The sequence below is a fragment of the Phoxinus phoxinus genome (genome assembly GCF_949152265.1).
Source record: "Phoxinus phoxinus genome assembly, chromosome: 5".
In the NCBI taxonomy this organism is placed as follows: Eukaryota; Metazoa; Chordata; class Actinopteri; order Cypriniformes; family Leuciscidae; genus Phoxinus; species Phoxinus phoxinus.
Genome location: NC_136880.1, coordinates 38342485 through 38359988, shown reverse-complemented (window position 1 = coordinate 38359988; position 17504 = coordinate 38342485). Strand labels below are relative to the sequence as shown.

General features: G+C 38.3%; 2 protein-coding genes across 2 annotated transcripts in view; both read right to left on the bottom strand.

The window, feature by feature from the left end:
- The window catches only part of LOC306998107 (uncharacterized protein), a 514861-nt gene extending 498832 nt beyond the window's left edge, over positions 1-16029 (bottom strand). Inside the window, exon 1 of the mRNA XM_079611906.1 lies at positions 15951-16029. The gene's annotated coding sequence lies outside the window, so the exon portion shown is untranslated. The remainder of the gene's footprint in view (positions 1-15950) is intronic.
- LOC306998105 (CD48 antigen-like) lies at positions 7406-17413 on the bottom strand. Its single transcript, XM_079611904.1, has 7 exons — positions 17109-17413; positions 15721-16029; positions 12435-12701; positions 11939-12064; positions 10877-10917; positions 10592-10651; positions 7406-10419 (listed from the first exon to the last, which is right to left on the bottom strand). The coding sequence occupies exons 1-7, from the start codon at positions 17161-17163 to the stop codon at positions 10303-10305; spliced, it is 975 nt and encodes a 324-aa protein (XP_079468030.1). The 5' UTR covers positions 17164-17413; the 3' UTR covers positions 7406-10302.
- Between the last annotated feature and the right edge of the window lie 91 nt (positions 17414-17504).

The window sequence follows — 17504 nt, the reverse complement described above, 5'->3', positions numbered from 1 at the left end:
CTTTATGGTGCTTTATAATGTTTTTGTGCCTTTTGTGGGGCTTAACAATAGCACAGAATAGTATACGCACAATATCGGATTTGGATCGGCCTCGTCTGACCGATACCCGATCTGGCAAAAATGGCAATATCGGAGCCGATACCGATACTGAATATCGGATCGATGCATCCCTAACTTTTGGGGCCCTTAACGTGCTCGAAAACTCTTGAAATTTTGCACACAGGTCAGAACCCGCGGCTGAAGCTGGTACCCGGGCGTGGCAGGGGGGCTCGACAGCGCCCCCTGGAATGGGATTCAAACACTTGTCCGTATATATCAAACACGCTTGCATGTAATAATATGAAACTCGGTACACATTTAGATCTCATCGGGCCGAACAACTTTCGTGCTCTAAGTTTTACGCCAGCCCAACAGGAAGTCGGCTATTGTGGGTGGTATGAAAACGCATGCCCCTGGAATTTGAAACACTCTTTCTAGAAAATTCATCCAATCGCAACCAAACTCGGTCAGCATGACGTCAAGACATTGAGGATACTAAATTGCTGACGGATTTTTGATATCTCGAACAGTTTGGCCGTGGTGAGGAAACGAAATTATGGCGAGAAAAGAGAAACACGATGTGTTATAACGTCTTCATACATGAATTGATCTTGATGAAACTTCAGTAGCGTGTTTGTTGTAAGAGAGCGATCACATGGATGTAACTAATGTGAGTCAAAGTTATAGCGCCACCAACTGGCAGCAGGAAGTGTTACTTTTGACAAAAGTGGGGGGGTTAGTTTTACCTACAGTCACAAAACTTGGTATGTATATTGTGCACATCGAGCCGGACAACTTTCTGATTTACAGTCATTAGCTCCGACCAACAGGAAGTCAGATATTTTGGTTTGAATGTGGTTTTGTCTCTCTCTGCCTCTCTCTGACAGAGTTCCCCCAGCCATTCTGTGTGTGTGTGTGTGTGTGTGTGTGTGTGTGTGTGTGTGTGTGTGTGTGTGTGTGTGTGTGTGTGTGTGTGTGTCTGTGTGGGGAGGGGAGGGAGGGCACACACACACACATAGACAGCCCCCCTGTGTGTGTCTGTGTGGGGAGGGGAGGGAGGGCACACACACAGACAGCCCCCCCTGTCTCTGTGTGTGTGGGGAGGGGGGCAGAAAGACTATTAAAACTAGGTATATTGTGCCATCTAGTGTTTTATACTATGTATACATGTGTTTTTTCTTTTAAACAAGTGTTTTAAAGTACAGTAATTTCAATGAATATATATACCACACTTCATAGGAATTTTCGGTGTTGTGTACTTACAATGGCTGCTGATTTCATGTGGCCGTTAAGTCCATGAGACTGTAGGGTGTCTTATTTTTCATTTTAGGTTTCAGAAGGGTGCTCACGCATACTTTGTGGTTGATATGTGCCCTCGATGCGCACTTTTGCAGAACCCACACTGATGCAAGCTCTAAAGCAGACTTCTTCTCGACAGTCAAAGCGGAGTTACGTTATTGCCCGTCGTGCACAGGAACCCTAAAGGCACCGGGGTGGCGGTTTTTATATATATATATATATATATATATATATATATATATATATATATATATATATATATATAAATATAGCTGCAAGCAGCGATGGAGGGCCCAAGCCGGTGGCACCGCCACCTCGGTGCCTTTAGTGCAACTAAAGGCACCGGGGTGGCGGTGCCACCGGCTTGGGCCCGTAATCGCTGCTTGCAGCTATATTTCTTCTTCTTCTTCTTCTTCTTCTTTATAATAATTTTTTTTTCAAGGTTTTTGCAGCTTTTGGGGGCCTTAACGTGCTCAAAAACTCTTGAAACTTTGCACACTGGTCAGAACCCGCGGCCATTAGAGCCGGACTGAAGCTGGTACCCGGGCGTGGCAGGGGGGCTCGACAGCGCCCCCTGTAACGGGGTCCGAAAACTTGGTCCATAAATCAAACACGCTTGCATGAAATAATATGAAACTCGGTACACTTATAGATCTCATCGGTTCATATATCCTTCATGCTCTGACTTTTTACCCCAGCCCAACAGGAAGTCGGCTATTTGGCGTAGTTTAAAAAACACATGCAATGGAATTTAAAATACTCCTCCTAGACGATTCAACCAATCGCCACGAAACTCGGTGTGCATGAAGTCAAGACATTGAGGATGAAAAGTTGCGAGGGGATTTTTGATATCTCGAACGGTTTGGCCGTGGCGAGGAAACGAATTTATGGCGAATATTGGAAACAGGAAGTGTGTTATAACATCCTCATACATTAACTGATCTTGATGAAACTTCAGCAGTGTGTTCGCTGTAAGAGGCCGATCACATGGATGTGACTATTGTGAGTCAAAGTTATAGCGCCACCAACTGGCAGCAGGAAGTGTGTCACTTTCAAAATGCTTTGAAATCACCCTCTTATTTTTACCCGATTTGCTTCAAACTTCATCTGTATAATGTAAACACACGACAGATGTAGACCTGTGAAAGGATTATTGATATCTTTAATACTGTCGCCATGGCAACGCTTTAAACTTTTATATTCTTTTTGGATGCATTTGAGGCTCTTAACATGCTTCAAATTGCATGAAACTCAACATGCATTTGACATTTATTGTGTAATAGACATGTGCGAAGTTTCAGAAACGGGCGTGGTAAGGGGCTCAGTAGCGCCACCTTTAGTCAAAAATGGGGTATTAGTTTTACCTACAGTAACCAAACTCGGTACGTATATTCTTCTCTTCGATCCGGACAACTTTCTAATTTACAGTCATTAGCTCCGACCAACAGGAAGTCAGATATTTTGGTTTGAATGTGTACTGTTTGGAGCATTTTCCCTCTGCCCCTCTGTGTGTGTGTGTGTGTGTGTGTGAGGAGGGGGGCTAGTTTAGTTTAACCCTTTCTCTGCTGTGTGCAAAATCTCTGGCACTTTTGAGGGCCTTAACGTGCTCGAAAACTCTTGAAATTTTGCACACAGGTCAGAACCCGCGGCCATCAGGGCCAGGCTGAAGCTGGTACCCGGGCGTGGCAGGGGGGCTCGACAGCGCCCCCTGGAATGGGATTCGAACACTTGTCCGTATATCAAACACGCTTGCATGAATTAATATGAAACTCGGTACACTTATAGATTTAATCGGGCCGAACAACTTTCCCTGGGTCAAGTTTTACGCCAGCCCAACAGGAAGTCGGCTATTACGGGTTGATTGGAGAACGCTTGCTCTCGCATTTGAAACACTTCTCCTAGAGAATTCATCCGATGACCACGAAACTCGGTCAGCATGAAGTCAAGACATGGAAGATGATAAATTGCCAGGGGATTTTTGATATCTCGAACGGTTTGGCCGTGGCGAGGAAACAAATTTATGATTAAAAAAGGATGCATAAAGTGTGTTATAACTTAGTTATAGTTTTACCTACAGTTACAAAACTCAGCGTGTATATTGATCTTATCAAGCCGAACAACTTTCTAATTTACAGTCATTAGCTCCGACCAACAGAAAGTCAGATATTGTGGTTTGAATGTGGATTGTGTCTCTCTCTGTCTCTCTGCCATTCTGTGTGTGTGTGTGTGTGTGTGTGTGTGTGTGTGTGTGTGTGTGTGTGTGTGTGTGTGTGTGTGTGTGTGTGTGTGTGTGTGTGTGTGTGTGTGTGTGTGTGTGTGTGTGTGTGTGTGTGTGTGTGTGTGTGTGTGTGTGTGTGTGTGTGATATTTTGGTTGGGTGACAGTTGTAGGTTACAGTTTGACAAGAGTTTATAGTTTAACAAAAGCACAATGTTGTGCTTTATTGCGAGTGTACACAAATATAGAGAAACACTTTGAATGATGTCCTGTGTGAACAAAATGACGGAGTATGTTTTTATGTCTCCATTCGATCGAGCCACACACACACACACACACACACACACACACACACACACACACACACACACACACACACACACACACACACACACACACACACACACACACACACACAGCATTCCAATCTTGACATCGCAGCATGTTCATTATAGCCTTAATAAAATGTAATAATAAAATAGTCAACCTAACATAAAAAAATTACACTGCTCTGTTTAAATAGTCAGTTGTACAGTTCGTACCGTTCACAGTAAGCACCGCTCCACTGTGATGTTTCCAAGCATATATATATATATATATATATATATATATATATATATATATATATATATATATATATATATATATATATATATAATTAAAGCTGCAAGCAGCGATGGAGGGCCCAAGCCGGTAGCACCGCCACCCGGTGCCTTTAGTGCAACTAAAGGCACCAGGGTGGCGGTGCCACCGGCTTGGGCCCGCAATCGCTGCTTGCAGCTTTAATTATATATATATATATATATATATATATATATATATATATATATATATATATATATATATATATATATATATATTTTCAGTTAATTTGCTAAATTTTGTTTGTTTTGGCCCTGTTTCCAGCACTGACCACTCCGCTGCGCGTCGGCCGGTTCACACCTCGCCGTCTTCCATTAAAACCTGACAATGGACAACTCGGAGGGCATTAACCCTCATGAAGTATGATCAAATAGTCGATGCTTTTGAGAAATGCAACCCTGGTCTTTGTGTTTGAAACCAATACTACAAATCAATGCAAGAGAAAACACGTTTTAATTGGACAAAAAGCCTTGGCTAAATTTCAGCCTACTAGCATACTGTTTTTATCTTTTCTACCATAGAGAGATAAGATTAGGATGTCATTTATAGACCAGCCCTTGTGAAACTTCCCTATGTGACAAACACAGTTTCATGTTATGCGTCTTCAGATGAAATGGTGGGTGGTTCCTTGGTTGGTTCCCTGGTTGGTTGTTTGTACACCGTTGAATAAATTGTATGGCCTGTTTCGACGGGGGCTGCAGGTTTTTGGTGTTGTCCTACTGTGCAGTAGATTTGATCTGGAATATCATATGTATGACCATCACTGTTGTTCTTCTGCATTTCTTGAGCCTGAATTTTTTTTAATGAAAAACGTTATTGATAATGTTCTATTAAAAGTTACCATACACTTTCAAAACAATCTTGATCAAGATTTATTATTAAACATCTGCTTTATTTATCAAAAGTGACTCTTTACTGCAGTTTTATTGACTATTTTTTTCAGTTTGTGTTTTTAATTTTTAAAACTATATTCACTTTGAACCTGGATGCAAGATGTTTATTATATGACTCTTGTCGCATTAGCAACAGAAAAAATGCAAAATCTTTGCTGCTGTCAGAAAGTCATTTATCAATTCAGATTGATTTTAGTTGCAGAAGGATTGAATGTTTTATTGAGAAGTTTTAAAGAAAGCAATTGTCAAGTTATCAGGGTTTCTTTGCCTCAATGTCTGCCCAAACTTGAAAAAGGCTTCAATTAACTTTTGAGTGTGCATGGAATAACTCAAAGCACCTAATTCTTCATCATCGAAGCAATTTATTGAAAATCTTTCAGCAATGACTTCGATCTTCTTGTACTTGTTTTCAATGATTATTTCAGATGGTTAGCTTAATAACCTATACAGAAAACATAATAATATATGAGTCACTACAAAGGACAAAGTTCCCAGCAGTCTTTGAACATCCTCAGCATGTGGTTTACTCCAAACTCAATCGTCACAATGCTGATTAACAATCTTTCTCCTTTGGTTTTATAACCACCAAAACCACCAACTTATTCTATGGTAGGAGAAGCACATCCACTGCTCACAAAGATCTCTCAGCTTGCTGGTAATCACACACACCTGGTTATGTGTGGCGTGTAGTTTCAATGGCCAATCAGCTTCCTTGTTTCTCCTAGGTTGCACTATGTGTTCACAACCAATAGGCTGCACTCATTTTGATCTCAAATCTCTTTATTTAACAATGATGAATCTATACTTTTTAACCATTAACTTTTTTTTTCTTCTCAAATTTAACTTAACAGCATGTGTCTAAAGTTTTTTGCTGTAAGTCAAATATTGTGTTTAGATAAGTTAAATAATGGGGTTATGCCTCTTGTTTAGATAATGTTGATGCATTTGCTAGACAATTTTTGACATCAAACAAGGACATGTTCTGAAACCACTTTTCTTCATATGCTCCTGTCCTTTGGAGTTCTCTGCCTCTTGATCTTAGGGAAGCTCAGAGCTACGACTTACAGTAAGACATATATTTTTTAAATTAGCATTTGATTGTTGATGTTACTTTTATTATTTGAGCTTTGTATTGCTTATTTTTTGCAGTTTCTAGGCCATACGTCTGTATGGGCCATTTGGTTCACACCATTACATTCACTGCTTCAGTTGATTGCATGTTGAGGCACAGTAACAATGTAAATGGACTAAAGTTAACTGAAAATACACGTAATCTTTCAGATCCTTCTCATCGTGGCCATTTAATTATTTGTTATTTTTTTAGTGAAAGTTAAATCATTGTAAATAAACCACTAATGAATTCAGCAAAATACACTTTCTGATACATTTTACACATTTAGCAGCACGTTCTGACACTGGCATCAAGATGTATATAGAAACAGAAGTTACAACAGGCGAAAAATAAAACATTCTGCCTAGTTGGCTGAAAATGAAAGAACCTTATTACATCAAAAACAGAAAGTAACACACTGGAAACAACACGCATGATTTGTAATGGTCATACAGATTTGTACACTTAAACCTTACAAAATAAAATGCCAAACCAAGCATCATATGCAAATAAATGATGCACAAACTTTCTCAGAACTAACTTCTATTTGCTGGGCCTCTTTTTTGAGCTGTGACTTCAGTCAGTTATTTTGGTGGTTTAGGGTGAGTCAGTTGCCCTAACTTCCTACTAACGTTTCACAGTCACAAAGTGTGTGTATGTGTGTGTGTGTGTGTGTTTTAAATAAATGCCACTTGTTGTGATATTCTGTTATCTCAGTGACATAAAGACATCAACTGCATGTGACTTCATTTTCATTCTATAGCTGATGCTTCGAGGTTGCTGATCTCAGTTAATTTTCCAAATTTAGTTTTTGATCCTATTTCCACCAGTATTTAGCGCTGAACACTTGTCTGAATCGCCAAACATCGCCAAACAACTGTTTTCATAATACCAGGTGAAAACAGGTCCATATAGCCTATACAATATTTTATTACAATATATATAATACAATTAATTACAATTTATACAATATACAATATAATACAATATTTAAGGATACTGTAATGTCTCCACCTGGTGGCCAACTACAGACATTTTTTTCATATTGAATTAACCCATTTAATCCCACCGGTCGCAATTGTCCGCAATTATCTCCATCCGTCCGTCTGTCTGTCTAGTTCTGTGTGAGAAAAACCCCGCTGTCCCGGCGAAACTGGGTTCGCAAAAAAAAAAGAAGTAGGCTATGGCAATACTCGCAGTGATGTTAGGTGTAAAGTGCTGTTTATTTACAGTGCTCGAGAGGTTAAACAGTCCCAAAGAAACAGTAACAAAGGTAACAAAGAAAAGAAAAATGGCAACAACAAAGAAAAAAAAACTGCACAAATACAATAGAAAAGATGTAAATATCTACACACAAACTTCGTCAAACGTAAAGTAGCCTGCTCACGGCACCACAATTGCACGCTCGCCAGGTTAACTGATATCTGTCTATAGTTCTGTCTGTCTGTCTGTACTTATTTATTTATTGTGTTATTATATTGAATGGGTTGAGCAATAATATATCCGTAACTTGTGGAGGAAAAACTACATTAGCCTATATAGCCTAATGATGTAAAGAAAATGCACCAATCAGAGTGTCAAAAACCTTTCACTTATGGCGCTTTTCCATTACCAGTACCAGCTCGACTCGACTCGCCTCGTCTCGGCTCGCTTTTCGCTCCGTTTTCCATTGCAGACTGTACCTCCACAATAGTGCCTGGTCGTCATAGCGACGCGACACACACCCGCTACCCACACACACAGGACAATGGAAGAAATCAAGTGTATGCTGTTTTACATAATATTAGTAATGGGTATATCACGCAATCTCTGGCCAAACTATTTAAAAATGCCGGGGTTATTCAGGATACTCCGTCTGGCGCGTGCAATGATGACGCAGTGAATAGTGACGATTCTCGCTGACCAATCAGCAGTCTGCTGTGTTTCACGTCACGTTTTAGTATCGCCTCAGCTCGCTTAGAACCTCGCTGAAGGTGATACGAAAAAAAGTACCTGGAAGCAGGTACCGGTACAACTTTTACACAGTGGAAAACCAAACAAAGGCGAGTCGAGGCGAGACGAGGCGAGCTGTGTAGTGGAAAAGCGCCATTAGAGTTCACACACCTCACACATTATCTCATTATCTCCTTCTGATGGAAACACTCACAGGCCATATTTCACCTCCAACATCTCGGTTCATATAGCTACACACACGTAGTTGAGAGTCATATGTTGAGAGCAGGCAACAATATCTCCACATAACCTACCTATGGCAGAAATAATATACTATGTCGCCATCTGTGGTTATCAGTCAAAATGCATTAAAAATACTTGTGATTTTGGACTTGAACGGGACTTTGGTGTAGCCTAAGTGGAGGGGTTGTGTTTGTACTGATTTTCTTATTCTTCATCATTAGTTGTATGCTCTAAAATTGTATGAGTAAAAAGTTACCTCATGTGTTGTGCGTAACGCTGTCATCTTCGCGTGAGAGTTCATTAATATCCGGTGACAATGGCAAGTGCGCAAAGTACAATATTACGCTTTTTCAAAAAAGCCCGGAAAGATGAGCGTGAAGGAGAAAATGTCTCATCTACATCGGAGTCTGCTTTAGCTTACTACGAGGCGACAGCGAGTGAAGCGGCACCTGAGGCTCCTCAGGACACAGACACGGATAGGCCTATTTCATCACAGGAGTGTAGCGGTGACACAGATCGTCACAATGCCCATTGACTTGTCTGCACTTCATGAACCGCCTTCACAACCAGTGATGACCACATTTCCTTACACTGAGTTTGCCGTAAAGAATCGTTGCTTTTACCCAAAATGGTACAGTGAATTCACATGGCTTGAATAGTTAAAACTCAGTCCTGGAGGGCCACTGTCCTGCAGAGTTTAGCTCCTGCCTGCCTCAACACACTTACTTGGAAGTTTCTAGTATGCCTAGTAAGACCTCGATTATCTGGTTCAGGTGTGTTTAATTGGGGTTGGAGCTAAACTCTGTAGGACAGTGGCTTTGCAGGAGCAGGATTGGACATCTCTGAGTTAAACAAATAATGCCGTGTTTTGAAAAGCGTTCATCTGCGATGAATTCACAGACTGTGGAAACCTCTGCAGGTCATGCATCAGACACAAAGCCAGCAAATCTCATTCCCTTTCCCTTTGTAAATTTGAGGCATATAAAGCAACCCGTGAAACTCAGGGTATAGGCATACTGTTTTAATACATCATTGACAGTTTGTTCTGAGCAGTATTTCTGCATTCCTTTCAAACAAAAAAATATTACATGATTTATTTATTAAAGTGTTAATTATAGTTTCAGTTCTACAAAATATTTCACATTAGAGTTAAAACAACTGTTCACACAAATGCACATTTTAAAAGGTTAGAAGGCTACACACATATTATAGAAAAAAATGATAAGCATTAGTTTTAAGATGCAATTACTTTTTTCGTTTTCATTTTAAACGGTTATCTGTCCTGTGACGTGAATTATCGAATCAAATGTTGAATTGGAGTTCACATATCTACCACATCCAACTAAAATTCTGTACATTGCTATTGGATCGCTAACCATCCACACTGACCCAGATGGATTTGCATTTGTATGCATTAACTTGTCTGGCTTTATAAATTGAAATGCATACTTGTTAAATATAATATGGAAGGTGATGAGGTCAATATTATATCCATCTTCAGTTTTATTCTACTGATTTTCATGTGGGGCAAACCGGGGTTAGTTGTCACAAGGTTTACCTCAGTTAATATTCACTGCGGGAATGTTTTTGGAAGTTATGTGTACAAAATCAAATTCAGAATAGAATAAAGACAGTTTGGATCTGGATGTTGAAACCAATACTAAACAAATGCTAGTTCTGTTCATACTGCATGTATGAACAGTTATTATTATTATCTTATTATAACAGTTCTTACTAAATGCATACTGTTCTCATTATTTTTTTCTATATAATGACATGGCAGACATGATAAGATAGGGTGCCATTTTAATATCAGCCTGTGTGAAACTTCCCCATGAGACAAACAGCCACAGTTTCATTGTATGCATAATGAGCATAGTGTTTGGTGGTTCCAAATGGAGTTTGGTTATGGTTGTTTGCACACCGTTTAATAAATTGTATGGTCTGTTTCGACGGGGACTGCAGGTTTTTGGTGTTGTCCTACTGTGCAGTAGATTGTGATGAGTCGATTATCTCCCGCTTGCTCTTGTGTCTGGTCTTGAACCTTATTAAATACATTTTTGTTAAATGTCCTCTGAATAATCCTGTTTAGCTGAACAATTACTAAACTAAATAAAGACAATTTAATAGAACATTCACTAACCTACAGTTTATAGAACAAGCATTTCATAAAAGCCTTTTTCAAAATCTTAGCCAACTTTTTATATTATTCTCACCTGCTGTTCTGGAATATCATTTGTATGACCGTCACTGTTGTTTTTCTGCATTTCTTGAGCCTGAAATATTTAAACGAAAAAAATGATTTATAATGTTCTATCAAAAAAAGTAAGGATATACAGCATTATGTTCTGATAAGGTTGAGAATCACTTATTTATGTGTATGGAAGCAAAACCTCAAGACAAAAGAATAAGTAAACATTGCAGAAAGGGATGCATATGATATGATATATCCTCCCAAGATATTTCCAACATGAATAAAAGAATAGTAATTTGAATCTTACCTCAACTTGAGCATGGACTCTACTACCATCTTCTTGAGCACCTAGAGGTTTAGACTGTTCAGTAATACAGTATTTCAACAAAGACACATATCAAATAAAAAAGAACATTAATTTATTAAAAAAAGCTAAATGTTGTTTTTTAGCTAATTTAAATTTAGCGTGCAGTTCTGTCAGGACCACTATCGTCATATACGAATGACATTTAGCATACAGATATCATTAATTAATTTGAATGTACATCATAAATAGTGAATTTTAGTCGGATTCAAGGGGAATCAGAATGCCACATCCTGACTGACGAGAAGAGGAGCTGGGGATGGAGGAGGGTAGTTCGCTCCTGAGAGACGAGATAGCTGCTGATAATACTGTAGTAAAGCTTATATGTGTATACAGTGATAGGCGTCGTATTCCTTTAGGTAGACGTGGATCAGCTGAGAGTCAGCGGATGCGAGCTTTACTAACGTGACCTGCCAGAACTGACGCTACACTTGATTTTTGTAAGCACAAAAGAGATTTTTATATTGGCTGTGAATTCTAAACTGCTCTAAACGGATTCCCTGTAGTATTGTGTTGTAGTCCACTGTCCTTCTGTATCTGACTATATAGAAAAAGTTTATATCAGTATCATGTATCAGGTGTAGTGTAAGCCATTTCAGTTATAATATATTTATTACATTCGTTTTTAGTAATCCTTTGCATCATATTTGATCTTATGCTACTCTTTTGATGCTCTTTTGCTTAAACTTTTTTGGCACAAGCACAAATAAATTTCTGTTCTCAACTGGTATGTGCAAAACACTGTGACATTTAAACCTGAAAAGGTTGCATCGTGTTTAGGTGAATATAGGATCTAAAAATATTCAGTAGAGAAAATAAGTATTAAAAGTGTGAGGTTCTCACGTAAATGCGTCTCTTTAGCACACAGTGTTTTATTGTGCAATTTATACGCGAAAATAAGTTTTTACGTGCATATGATACACAGTTTTGGCTTACATTTGATACACACTTCATTGCGTGTAATGACGTGTTTTTCATATAGAAAATATGTACGAAGCAACATACCTTTTTTACGCTTGCTGTAGAGAAATGCTAGAAATAGTGCAATTGCCAAAAAAAGACACACTGCCACCAAAATATAAGGCCAAAACAGGAGAAGTGGCTTAGGCTCATCGTCACCTTTGTTGTACTCTGAAAATGAGACATAGCATTGAGAACTACAGTTAATAATTCAGGTATTCTGAGGTCAATTAATTCAGCAGTTAGGCCGTGTGTCCACCATAGCGTTTTTTAACTCGGCTGCCGTGTTTTTTCAATTGTTTTCAATAAAAACACGCCGTTCCCATTGAAAACAATTGAAAAATAAAGCCAGCCGCGTGAAAAAACGCTTTGGTGGACACACGGCCTTAGACTAGATTTAGTAAACCAAAACTAAAAGTCTGTGTGTGTGTGTGTGTGTGTGTGTGTGTGTGTGTGTGTGTGTGTGTGTGTGTGTGTGTGTGTGTGTGTGTGTGTGTGTGTGTGTGTGTGTGTGTGTGTGTGTGTGTGTGCGACAAGATACCTTTATTAATGACACAGAGCTGTGTAATGTTTATTCTCTGTTTTTTGCTGCTAACTGGATTGCTATGGTTACAGATGATGTATTCCTCATTGCAGTGCAGGATTAGAGTGTAGTTCTCATGTGATGTCACTTCCTCTGGAGAGCATCTGTTGTTCTGATAGCTGGAGTTTATCATGAGGTCATGAGCTCTGCATGTGAAGTTCACAGTACAGGAGTCACTGCTGGACCAGTTTGAGTTTACAGACAGAACAGGAGAATCCACAGCGTCTGAAACACACATTTATTTTTTAACAATTTCATATGTCCTTACACTGTTTTAAGCTGTCAAAAATAGCTGTTTACAGACTGTGCATGACTGAAACTGTTCATGTTCATACAGTTCATGGAGTTGCAGAGAAATGATTAATAAAATGGCATTAAGGGGAAGAACGGGGAGTGTTTTACAGTAACATCTGTTGTGATGAGAACTGGCATCTTTCTGTGAGCAACATTGTACATTTTATGACCAAGAAAACTGATTTTCAGGAAGGAACGTACTTCTTCTTTTTTTAATCAAGATTATTCTTTGCCTAGCAGTCATTGTATTGTAGATAGTTATTTGACTTGTGTAACGGATGTAGGCCAGTGAGAACTGTGTGTGTAAACCTCACTCCCCTGGCCTCAAGAGGTGTGTTAGCTACTGACGTTAGAGGCTGCGGCCTTTAGCATCCGTGTTTGTGCACCTGTGGCGTGGGACACGCCGGAGACCCCGGTTCGAATCCGGCTCTGAGTCGGCCGAGTAGGACAGGTTACACCTGCATAATCTAAAGTAGCTATTTCTCTAGTTTAATTTGGTGCTTTGCATTCATGCTAACTTCAAACCCACATGCTAAAACAGCAAGTTACTGTATTGCTGTTAGGGGGTGGGAATAGTTGTATCAGTTCAATTTATGTGGTAAATATGTTTACATCATAGCTTATGCGCATGTCTTATCCATCGGATAAACACATTATCCACCTCAATTGAACACATATGATTTTTCATATGAATTGATGTGCATCTCGGTGTGATATCCCAAAGTTCACACAAAATAGGTGGATGGCAACATAGCTACTGAACTGTTATGTTACAGGAATACAGTACACTTACACAAACACACACGGAAATTGCTTTAGTTCTAAATTGTGTTGTTTTTTGTTACTTTAAATTGTTCACTTTATTCAAAACTGACTATTATTTGTTCTCAGAGGTGGGTAGTAACGAAGTACATTTACTTCGTTACATTTACTTGAGTATTTTTTGGGGAAAATTGTACTTTTAAGAGTAGATTTAAATGTGGGTACTTTTTACTTTTACTCGAGTACATTTCTAATAAAAAAACGGTACTTTTACTTCGTTACGTTGAGCGACGTTCCTCTCGTTACTTTATTTTAATGCAGTAAGTGTTGTTAAATGCGTAGTTTATTCCAAGCGCGCTGTATCTTTTTTTCTGGGCATGAGCGATGCTCAATTCACAAATGAATCACTCTTTTGAGTCGATTCTGTTCAAAGACTTCATCAAACAAGTGGGCAGATCTGTCTAAATCGGTTCGCGAATCAGTTTGTATGATCTGTTCAGTTTCCTGCACGCACTGAATCGTCTGAAGCGCTTTCAATTCACACTCGACTCAGAGACGTCACAGGAAGATTTAAGAACATTAAGAAAGCTGGATGAAGTGGCTGTGGACCTACAGTACAGTCAAGTGAAAGCAAATCTGCAAATGCATAATTTTTGCCAGCGATGAAGATCTCTATTATCTTCGTATGCTGAGGACGATATATCCTGTGGAACGAATATCGTTCCACAGGACGATATTCGATTTAATTTCATTCAGGTAATACATTTTACAACCAAACAGATTATTACAATATGATAGCACTACTTCAAAGTATGACATTACCCGTTTTTTTGGACATAGGCCTATACATTACTTTATACAATAAATAAGCTACCATTGTCCACATAATATGAAATGAACACCCGCCATCCCGCGGTAATGTGTGTGTATTGCGCAGTGGCGTGCGAACTCAACTTGAAAACGAATGCCTTTGCCTGCCTTAGACACTGTTGACCAGTTTAAACATGCATGCCGAAATATACATTTGATTAGCTACATTTTGGAGAACAGACAGAAGAAGATCCGTCGATGTGCGTTTGATCGTCGTTTGTGTTCAGATGTTCAGTAGCGGTCAGCGCGAGCACATGTGAAGAGTTTGAACTCTTTCTTCTCTGTGTCAATGTTTCCCTTTACATGCCTTTAAATGCAAAACTCCGCAGATTCACTATATTTCGACATTGTCTAATAATCCAACTGTAGTTGTATAAGTTACTATTATACAAACCAAAGGACAGGCAATGATTTTCGGGCTACAGATGGCAGAAATAATGCTTGTCTCTTCTGTTTTTGTGGCAAAGATAGCCTATCTAATTATGATAATAATAGTCATTTAAATAAAAAATATCTAAATAATATCATGTTTTATATATATATATATATATCATATATAGGCCTATGATCCGAAGTAACTAACTATAGCTACTTGAGTAGTTTTCTCATTGGATACTTTTCTCATTGGATACTAATTATGATAATAATAGTCATTTAAATAAAAAATATCTAAATCATATCATGTTTTATATATATATCATATATATCGGCCTATGATCCGAAGTAACTAGTAACTAACTACTTGAGTAGTTTTCTCATTGGATACTTTTTTACTCTTACTCAAGTAACTATTAAGATTGTTACTTTTATTTTTACTTTGAGTAAATATTTCTAGAAGTACTTGTACTTTTACTTGAGTACAGTTTTTGGATACTCTACCCACCTCTGTTTGTTCTTCAATCACATTCTTGCATAAATTTAGATGGTGTGGATCTTATTTCAGCAAATTACATCTCCTTGTTACATCTTTCCCCAGCTAGTGTTACTACTCACCCTAGGTTGTAACAATGTAACTCGTTGTGTTTGACATTAACTCACATAATCTGTGATTGTGTTATGCATGTCCATGTGAGTTGTATTTGTAGCAGACAAATATGGCTACCATGGATCACATTTTGAGCGATATATCACAAACAACCACTGAGTTCTCAAACAAAAGGTGTTCCTTTCATCCTCGGTCTCCCCCCTATTTCACTTTATCTTTTATTTTAAACATAAACATTTCACTACTTATATCTGTGCTGTATGACATTGCACAAAATAAAATACATCAATGAGTCTTAAATGATCTGAACACGACAAGAAAAATTACACTCACCTATAACAGATACTCTGTATGTAACAATATTGTTCTCTGAATCTCCACTTGCTGTTGCTGTATAGAGTCCACTGTCGGTCTTCTGCATGTTCTTCAGTGTGAGAGAGAAGCTTTTATTATTGAAATCCACTCTGTCCTTGTAGGAAGGGTGAATTTTTACTGTTTTAGATGCATTTGTATATTTCACTATATTCTCTGATTTATCATTTCTCCAGAATAAATCGTCAAACTCTGGTAGTTCCTGTGTCTGTATATCCAGTTGAACAGAATCTCCCGTCTTCACAAACACAGAGATCTCAGCACTGAACCCTGAGGAGAGAGAAAAATACAGTATTGTTTCTGAGTGCGGCTGGTGAAAGTCCCATTGTACATTTTTCCTGAAATGGGCATGATCAAATAAATATGTTTGACATTTAATAAAACTTTTCTTCAAGAGAGAATAGCATAATAAAAATGCAATACAGCTATAATGCACATATTTGGAAATATGTGTTGCTGATTACTTAAATAAACAATAGTGAGGAAAGTTTAGGCATAAAACATGTACCCTGTGTCTATGATTTCCCCATGTTTTGGTTTAAGCAATCTAAAGAGCCCATTGTTTCATGCCTGTGTACCAATGTATCTGTATAATTCCTTTGGCTCTCATAGTGACGTAGTTGGTTTGGTAGAGCTGACCGCCTACGGATGTCAGTTTATTGGACATCACAATAACATAGTAGAACAGTTAAATTCACAACTTCTTACTGAGTAAAAAGAAGTGTTGTGTTTTCACTAATATGAGGAAAATGCTTTTAAATAGAAGAAATTCCCCCATTTGCAGGATACACTGAGATGCATGTCTCAGTATACATCCATGCTTTGATATGATATTACATTATTGTTGAATTTCATAATCAGAACTGCCAAACATTTTGTGACTAACCATCACACACTTACACAACACTCTTTACACCTATAATTACTTATCGTTACACCTATAATTAAAATAATTACAAACAATGCATTGCTTAAAATAAAAAGGAATGATTCTGTCACATTTAAAAAGTTTAGTGACTCCTCTCAGTACAGCAAAAGTCTTTAACACTGGCACAATCGTTCTAAAATTCACTTATTGCTAGATGGTGGAGTTTATCTGTATTTTCCAAGCATGGCAAAAAAGAGAGGAAAAAATTAAGATTTGACACACTTTTTTTAACTTAAAAACAAATTTCTTTCAGAATATTTTTTACAAATGAATAATCAAAAACTGAGATTTTCGCTAAATAAGTAAAACATTTATAATTGTATAAAAAAATATATAAAATGTGCAATGACAGTATCTGAGCCATGCCATGTGCAGTCACAACCATTAATAACCAATCACCATAATAAACATGTGCTTTTACCTGTTTTGAAGGTCAGAAGAAAAAGAAGAAACACGAGTAGGTGATGTACTGCCATCTTCACAAAATGAAAAGATTAAAAACAGAACTGAAAATGTCTGCAGCTGAGACTCTATAACGGAAATGGAAAGTTCCTCCGAAGTCCTGTTTTAAACAGTGTAAGCACATTTTGACTTCTCATTTAACAATCATATCTCCATCTCATTAATATATGCTGGACCCGTGTGTGTGTGTGTGTGTGTGTGTGTGTGTGTGTGTGTGTGTGTGTGTGTGTGTGTGTGTGTGTGTGTGTGTGTGTGTGTGTGTGTGTGTGTGTGTGTGTGTGTGTGTGTGTGTGTGTGTGCTCAGGAGGTTCTTAATTGTTTTTTTACACACACTTTAAAGACCTTCTATAGCAGG